Source organism: Rhinopithecus bieti, unplaced genomic scaffold, assembly GCF_001698545.2.
Source record: "Rhinopithecus bieti isolate Rb0 unplaced genomic scaffold, ASM169854v2 scaffold_8135, whole genome shotgun sequence".
Lineage (NCBI taxonomy): Eukaryota > Metazoa > Chordata > Mammalia > Primates > Cercopithecidae > Rhinopithecus > Rhinopithecus bieti.
Window position 1 is genome coordinate 241469 of NW_016805664.1, and position 8702 is coordinate 250170.

An 8702-nucleotide genomic window follows, 5' to 3' on the forward strand; every position below is an offset into this window, starting at 1 on the left:
TTGTAATTTTTAGTAGAGATGGGGTTTCACCATATTAACCAGGATGGTCTCAATCTCCTGACCTCGTGATCTGCCCGCCTCGGCCTCCCAAAGTGCTGGGGTTACAGGCGTGAGCCACTGCGCCCGGCCTGGTCTTTTATTTTGAGACAGGGTCTCATTTTGTTACCTAGGTTTGAGTGCAGTGGCACAATCTCGGCTCACTGCGGCCTCGACCTCCCAAGCTCCAGTGATCCCACTGCATCAGCCTCCCAAGTAGCTGGGACCAGAGGCGTGTGCTACCATGCCTGGCTAATTTTTCCATTTTTTTTTTTTTTTAGAGATGGGGTCTCGCTCGGCTGCCCAGGCTGGTCTTGAACTACTGAGCTCAAGCAACCCTCCTGCCTTGGCCTCCCAAAGTGCCGAGATTATAGGTGTGAGCCACCATGTATGGCCAATAACCTGTTTTTTAATTAAGGTACGTATACTGTTTTCTCAGACATAATGCTACTGCACACTTAATAGACAACAGTATAGTTTAAACATAACTTCGATATGCACTGGGAAACCAAAACATTCATGTGACTTGCTTTACTGTGATATTCGCTTTACAGTTTGGAAGCAATCCTGCAGTATCTCCAAGACATGCGTGTGGACCCAAAGGAATGAGAAGGAAGAAAATAACAAAGAGTAGAAGCCAATGAAACTGATCACGTCTAGCCAGACTGACCAAGAAATAGAGTAAGAAAAAACAATCTGTATAAGCAATGAAAAAGGAGACATCACTACAGACCCTTCAGACAGTCAATGTAGAAAAAAGGAATAATTTGGACCATATGCCAATACTTTGGACGGTTTGGGTGAAATGGACGTTTTAGGCTGTATTAATAGCAAGTGTAAATGCCTGAGGGTACTAGCCCGGCTGGTGCATGTAGGGGCTGTGGACAGGATAATGTTGTCCAAGCAGTCAGTCTGATGGTGGTGAGTCAGACAGGTAGCACTGATCAGAGGGCAGCAGGAAGCCATTTGGAGGTTCTGGGCAGAAGAGTGGCCTGGCGAAGTGTGCACTCTGAAGACGCCCTCCAGCTGCTTCTGTATGAAGAATACCTAAGAATAGGTAGCCTTGTAGGGGGCCCCTGGTGCCTCTTTTCAGGACAGCCAGGCCCGGAGCCCAGCAAACAATGGCAGAGTGTGGGAGTGAGAGGGAGGAGGGGGAAGGCAGGGCCTGGAGCCTGACATGGGTGCCACAAATGGGGTTCCAAGAGACACTGGAGGTCAGGGGTGGGGCTTTGCTACACGAACCTACAGAGGACATGAAGCCAGGGGCAGCTGGGTGGCCTTCAGGGGAAGCAATGCCTGTTTTCCTGTCCCAGCCCGACAGGAGGGCCTCAAACCTACCCCTACTGCGGCTCAGAAAAGGACGCCTGAGGGGTCAGAAGGACCCTCCCCTGCTGGGGCCAGGGGAACTCAGAGCCTGAACACATGCATGACCATCTCCATCTCCGGCACCAACCCCAACTGCAGGTGAGCTGTGTCCATGTGAGGGCACTCAGCCTGGTAAGAACAGGAAGGGTCCACGAGAGGGTCCCAAGAAGGCAGGGCCCTGACGCAGGGAAACAATCAAGAGATGCAGAGACATGAAGGACATGGACTGGGGTGAGTGCTTGCTGCCGAGGTTTACCTATCTGGATTGTGGGCAAGTCGAAGAGAGCCTGGTGCCTGCCCACCCCACCTGACTCCTCCAGGCTCAAGCCCAGGCCATATGAGGCCTGTCCCACCCATTCTCCCGTGGCACAGACTGCACCCCCACCACCCCGCAAAGCCTGAACGAGACGCGCTCTGTCTTCTTCCTACCGCGGCGTGGCTGTTCCTTCCCCTGCACCTATGTCTCAGCTAGCACCCATGTCTCTCTCACGGGCCAGACTGGGTGTCACCAACCTGGAATGGCCCCCACAAACCCCAGGCTGGGTCAGGGGCCTCCATGGAGCTCCCGCAGCCCGCTAAGTGCCCCAAACAGGACCGTGTTTGCTGGAAGCACGAGAGTGAAGGAAGTCGCCCTTTGCAAAGCGAGGAGTCCGCTTATTGGAGATGGCAGGCTGGGGCCCCTGTCGCCAGCATCCCTGATCACGATGGGGCTGGCCCACGAGGTTGAGGTTCTGCCCATTCCCAGCGCAGCACCTGCATCTGAGCCTCAGTTTTCTCACCTGTGGGATGCAGCAATGGCGTGTACCCCTCCTACCACAGCCCACCTGCTGCCACTCACCGAGCAGGCTCTGCCGCTCCTCTTTCTTCCGGGCCTTCTGCTTGGCCTCCAGCTGTACCACAGACAGGGACGGGCCCACCGTGGGGCTGGGGAGGGCGCTGGCGGCGAAGCGTGCCAGCAGGCCCAGCCCACTCTCCTCCAGGCCCGGCGACAGGGCCCGCTCCCGGGCACCCAGCCTATAGCTGCTGCCGCTGGCCTCGTCCTCCTCAAGCTCCTCTTCCTCGTCCTCCTCCTCCGAGCTCTCATCTGGCGTGCAGAAAACAAGGACCGAGTCAGAGCCTTAGCCTTGGCGAGGGCCGCCCCCCACCACACCCCCTGGCCTGGAGTGGCCTCTGGGCTCCAGCCTAGCCCCTCAGTCCTCAGCTGGGGGCTGCCGGGGGTGGATGCACCCAGCCCATGGGTTCCCCCCACCCGATGGCCCAATGCCCCCAGCCAGCTGAGCCCAATGTGGGCGTCCCGGAAGGCCCAGAAGTGGGCAGCGGCCTTGTGTGTCAGGGTGGGCTTCTGTGAGGGGCACCAACATGCACCTGTGCTGTGGCAGGGGCCAGACACACGGACAAGGACTGGAGACAGCGCTCTCCACGGTCACACACACACACACACACACATGCCCCAACACACAACACAGAGGCAGAAGAGGAGAAGGAAAGAGGAAGCGGAGGGAGGTGAGCAGGGAAGAGGGCCCTGGGGGCTCAGGCCAGGGGTTCTGGGCACAGGTGCCCGTGGCAGCTTCACCAGCTGAGTCCTGGAGGCTGGCGGCAGGAGAAGGTGGAGTTTGGACTCTTCCTGGGGGCCAGGGGACCCCCATGGTTTCAGCCCTGAGAAGGAATCTGGAGTCTAAAGTTGACTCCTGGCATCGCTTAAACCCGGGAGGCGGAGACTGCAGTGAAGCAAGATCACGCCCCTGCACTCCAGCCTGGGTGACAAGAGTGAGACTCGGTCTCAAAAAAATAAAATAAAGTTGACTCCTGACTGGGCGCAGTGGCTCACGCCTGTTAATCCCAATGCTTTGGGAGGCCGAGGCAGGAGGATCACTTGAGCCCAGGAGTTTCAGACCAGCCTGGGCAACGCAGAGAATCCCCGTGTCTAATTTTCTAGAAAAATTAATTTTAAAAAATCAAGTTGACTGACTCCTAGCAACTCCCCCATTCTGAGGAGGCTGGGCAAGTCCTTGGCCCTCTCAGAGCCTCTGTTTTCTCACCTGCAGCAAGGGGTGACCCTCCCAGCTCACTGGCTCAGCCAAGGGCAGGGTCCAAAGAGAATCATTTGCATGGAGGAGGAAGCGATTTGCAAGCTTAAAGACGATGGAACAGAAACAGGGCCACCCCTGTGACTTGCAGGCAGGAACTGTGCTGTCCCCGTGCCTAGGGAGCTAAAGCCAGCTGTGACTCTTCACTCATGGGATGCCCAGGAAGGGCAGGGGTAGACTGAGGCCCAACGGGGTTAAGCAGTTGGGCAGTAGAAGAGCAGGCTCGAACCCAGAACTGGCAGACTGTCTAAAGAAGCCCCAGGGCTGGGCAAGGTGGCTCACTCCTGTAATCCCAGCACTTCGAGAGGCTGAGGCGGGAAGATCTCGAGACTAGGAGTTCGAGACCAGCCTGGGCAACAGAGCAAACCTTGTCTCTACAAAAAAAAACTTTTTTTTTTTTTGAGACGGAGTCTCGCACTGTCGCCCAGGCTGGAGTGCAGTGGCTCGATCTCGCTCACTGCAAGCTCCGCCTCCCAAGTTAACGCCATTCTCCTGCCTTAGCCTCCCGAGTAGCTGGGACTACAGGCGCCTGCCACCACACCCGGCTAATTTTTTTTTGTATTTTTAGTAGAGACGGGGTTTCACCATGTTAGCCAGGAATGGTCTCCATCTGCTGACCTCGTGATCCGCCCACCTCAGCCTCCCAAAGTGCTGGGATTACAGGCGTGAGCCACCGCCCTCGGCCCCCCCAAAAAATTTTAAAAATTAGCCAGGCATGGTGGCACACACCTGCTGTCCCGGCAACTCCGGAGGCAGAAGCGGGAGGATCACTTGAGCTCAGGAGTCCGAGGCTGCTGTAAGTTACGGTGGCACCACTGGAGTCCAGCCTGGGTGACAGAGCAAGACCCTGTCTCAAAAATAAATAGGCCAGCACAGTGGCTCATGCCTGTCATCCCAGCACTTTGGGAGGCCAAGGCAGGTGGATCACGATGNAGACGGAGTCTCGCACTGTCGCCCAGGCTGGAGTGCAGTGGCTCGATCTCGCTCACTGCAAGCTCCGCCTCCCAAGTTAACGCCATTCTCCTGCCTTAGCCTCCCGAGTAGCTGGGACTACAGGCGCCTGCCACCACACCCGGCTAATTTTTTTTTGTATTTTTAGTAGAGACGGGGTTTCACCATGTTAGCCAGGAATGGTCTCCATCTGCTGACCTCGTGATCCGCCCACCTCAGCCTCCCAAAGTGCTGGGATTACAGGCGTGAGCCACCGCCCTCGGCCCCCCCAAAAAATTTTAAAATTAGCCAGGCATGGTGGCACACACCTGCTGTCCCGGCAACTCCGGAGGCAGAAGCGGGAGGATCACTTGAGCTCAGGAGTCCAAGGCTGCTGTAAGTTACGGTGGCACCACTGGAGTCCAGCCTGGGTGACAGAGCAAGACCCTGTCTCAAAAATAAATAGGCCAGCACAGTGGCTCATGCCTGTCATCCCAGCACTTTGGGAGGCCGAGGCAGGTGGATCACGATGTCAGGAGTTCGAGATCAGCCTGGCCAACCTGGTGAAACTCCATCTCTACTAAAAATACAAAAATCATTCGGGCGGGGTGGCGCGCACCTGCAATCCCTGCTACTCGGGAGGCTGAGGCAGAAGACTCACTTGAACCCGGGAGGCAGAGGTCATAGGGAGCCGTGATCGTACCACTGCACTCCAGCCTGGGTGACAGAGCGAGACTCCATCTCAAAAAATAATAATAAAAACTTAAAAAAAATAAAGAAGCCCCAACCTGTCTCTCTCGTTGGTGACTTAAGATGAGCATCATCTAGTAACCTTCCCTGCCTGCCTGAGAGTCTGCAGCCCCCAGAGCCCAGCCCAGGCTCTCAGGACAAAGGCAGCTGGCAGACAAGAGGCTCCCTGCACACAAACCAAATCTCCCCCACCAAAAAGAGAGACCGTCTTGGGGCAGAGACTTACTTCCAAGGACGGGCAGGTGGTAGGCCTCAGAGAGCAAAGTCCGCCCTGGGATGCCACATCCAAAGTGTCACCCACGAGCAGGTGACAGGGGCGCCTGTCTGCCTCGCGGACCAGAGTGCTGGGAGCCGGAAGGGGACTCTGGGTGCCGCAGGGCTGGAAGGTGGCCCCTTCCAGCAAGAAGAGGCAGACACCAGACCCTCTCTCTCCAGGACGGGAAGCAGTCTAGGCTCGGGGAGACAGACGGGGAAGACGGACAGCCAACTCCACAGTCTCCTGCCAATGCCCCAAGCCGCCTGCTTGCTTAAGCAACTTGTGGCCAAAAGCAGTGGCCCCAGGGGTGCCAATAAGGGCAGAGGTTCTGTCTGTCTACTCGTGTATTGGAGGGAGCCCGGATTTCTGCTGGGCCACCTCACAGAAGACGGTGATGAGTCTGAGGAGTCCGCAGAGGGGTAGAGGGAGGGAGGAGCCAGAGGGAGAGGGAGGAGGTTTGTTAAGAGGGTGAGAGGGGAGGCTGGCCCCCGGAGCGATGGATGAAGCAGGCTGGAGAGGCCAGCCGGGCAGGCGGGGGCAGGCAGGCAGGCAGTGCACACTTGCGATCATTCACATTGCAGGCGTCACATGGCTCTGTCTCCGCCCCAGTGGGCCACAGCGGCAAAGCAGGCTAAGTGTAGGCAGACTTTCGACAGCGCCTGGGTCCCCCACATCGGGTCTCCCTGGGGTGGGCCAATTTGAGCAGGGTGGTGCCGGGGGGTGCTGGTTTGGGGTGGGGGCGGAGGGTTGGACGTGAGGCCAGGGATCTTCCCTTCTAGCCACTCGGGTGCGCAGACTCCAGAAATCTTTCCTATCCAAAGGAATTCTCAAGCAGCAGGGGCTGTGGCGGGAGGGCAAGCTCTGGGTTTCTGGACGCTCGTAACGTCCACATCAGAGCCCAGAAAGCTGGGAGCAGCTCGATGCCTGCACGCTGGCATGGGAGCCCCTCCCGCCACCCTGCGTGCTTGACAAGGCCACGCCTGCTGCCCCTACGGGGTCTGGGGCACACTCCGCTAGCGTCCACAGCAGGCCGGGGAGCAGAGGGGCTCTCAGGACCAAGAAAACCTTTCTGGAGTTGTCCACACCTGAGGCAACAAAGCCTGCCGAGGGCTGGGGACAGGGAGGGGGGAAAAAAGTCCCATCAAAGTAACCCAAGGAAATGCAGAAAAACTTTTTTATTATTATTATTTAAAGAAAAAAACAACAACAAAAAGATCTTGGCTCAGGACATGGGGTTGGCGGTGACAGGTTGGTGGTAAATGTCGGAGCGATCTGCTGCTGCCAGACCCGGTGGGGGCGAACCCCGAGGAGGGAGGTGCACGGAGGACAGAAAGAAAAGCGTTTTGCCTACCTACGGAGCAACGAGCCAGGCTCGCACCCAAGCTCAGTGACCCGCTGCGCCGTCTGCCCTACTCCCAGCCTTCGCTTTGCGTCCAGAGTGCAGCGTGAGAGCAAATGCAAGAGACCAAAACAGACATTCAAAGCGTCATGGGGAGGGGTCAAGGGTGGAGGGATGGTCGGGCTGCTGGAAGAAGCAGACACACTAGAAAAGCCAAGCCAGTTATGGAGTTTAGTACCAGGTCAGCGAGGCCCTATTACCCAAATATCCCTTTCAAGACCTGCTCAGTGGTGGACTGGCGGGGGTGGAGGGGGGCACTGAGGAGCCTGGGCCTCCCCAGCCTCCCCTCGCCCCCCGCACTCCCCTATCTGGGTCCTGTCCACTTGGCACTGCGGCATCCAGCCCGGAGCCCCTTCCTAAGAGGCCTAGGGGGCTGCCTGCTTCTCTGTGGGGTCTGAGCTGGGGCAGGAGGGCTCAAAAACTTGGAAGTGGGAACCATGGCTTTAAGGAGGCGTGGGGTGGGGCGTGCGGTGAGGGCGTGGGGTCCAGCCCAAGGGGAGATGGGGAGAGGGAGGAGGCTGGGGAGGGACACGGGGATCATAAACTAACCCGACTCATCCACGGACAGCCAGGACAGGGGGAGGCCTCAGAAAATGAGGCTGGCCAGTGGGTCAGGGGCCTTTCTTCTTGGCCCGGGTGGCGTTCGCTCAGAGGGGTAGTAGCAGCCCAGGGGAACATGGGCCCTGGGGCATCGTACTCCTTGCCATACCACCTCCTGGTCACCCAAATGGATCTCTGCCAATCTGGAGGGGAGGTCTGGGAGGGGAAGTGGTAGACCAGGAATTCGAGAGCAGGGCTGGAAAAACAGGGCGGGGTGGGGGGGGGACAGCGTTCAGGTCCCGGGGTGCCTGAGCCAGGTCAGACCCAGCGACATGATGACACCCCCAGGCTTTCCTCAGGGAGTAGCTGACATTCAGGTGTGGCTACCCAGGGCCTGGGGGATCCCCTCGGCTGGCCTTAGGGGGAGTTGGCCCTGAAGCAAATCCTAAAACCAGGGCTAGGAAAAAATGTCAGAGCTTCACCTGCTTTCCTTCCTTGGGGCATTTCTGGTTGAAGGGCCTGAAAGGCTCACACATGTCTAATCTCAGAAGCACAATTCCGACACTAGAGAGGGCAAGGCCAGTAGGTTCTCAGGGCCCACACAGCTCTCTTTTGAGAACCGAGGTGGCTGAGGACCCCGGGCTGAGACCAGGCCAGCCCCTCTCCAAACAGAGCATGACGTTCTGTCCCTAGACACGGCAACAGAGCCGCTTTCGTACTGAATGACAGAGACCGGGGGTGTCAAAGGCTCTGGGCCCTGCGCTGCCTACACGCCCTTCAAAACAGAAATACACGTGAGAAGCCAAGTGTTTATAAATAATAGTTTTTAACCACTGGCAAGTAAGAATAGAGCTTTAAGAAAATAAAAGACAAAACAAGCAACTAAAAAAACATGATGATGCTGGAGGTGAAGGCGCTTTATTTTAAACCTGAAAAATGAAATGAATGCCAATCGCTACCAGGGATATTTGAATAACACAGGCAAGCGGCAGGCGGCACGGTCCCGTCCCTACTCCTTCTGGGTGGGGAGGAGGGAGGGGAGGAGGTGGGGGAGAAACAAAATGAGAGGGAAGCGTCAACCTAATGTCTAGTAAGGACACAGCAAGAGAGACAAGGCACACAGGTTTAGTTAAAAATGAACTCGATATGTTTAATAAAGCTTGGTATTACCAAAATCGCAGTACAAACATCAAGTCACACGCCCACACGACAGAATTCCATTTACAAAATGTTCCTCGGGAAGCCTCCACCGAACCCGTGCCCAAAGAGAGCCCGACCCGAGCCTGGGGTCTCTGGGTGGGCAGAAAAGGTGAGTGCGGGGGGTTGGGGAGAACTCGGG

At 57.1% G+C, this 8702-nt stretch overlaps 1 protein-coding gene across 4 annotated transcripts in view; it reads right to left on the reverse strand.

The window, feature by feature from the left end:
* The window catches only part of TNRC18 (trinucleotide repeat containing 18), a 75452-nt gene that overhangs the window by 26373 nt on the left and 40377 nt on the right, over positions 1 to 8702 (reverse strand). For all 4 annotated transcript variants that reach the window (XM_017873360.1, XM_017873362.1, XM_017873363.1 and 1 more), the window contains one exon: positions 2240 to 2485. In XM_017873360.1, coding sequence (XP_017728849.1) covers positions 2240 to 2485 — 246 coding nt within the window. The remainder of the gene's footprint in view (positions 1 to 2239; positions 2486 to 8702) is intronic.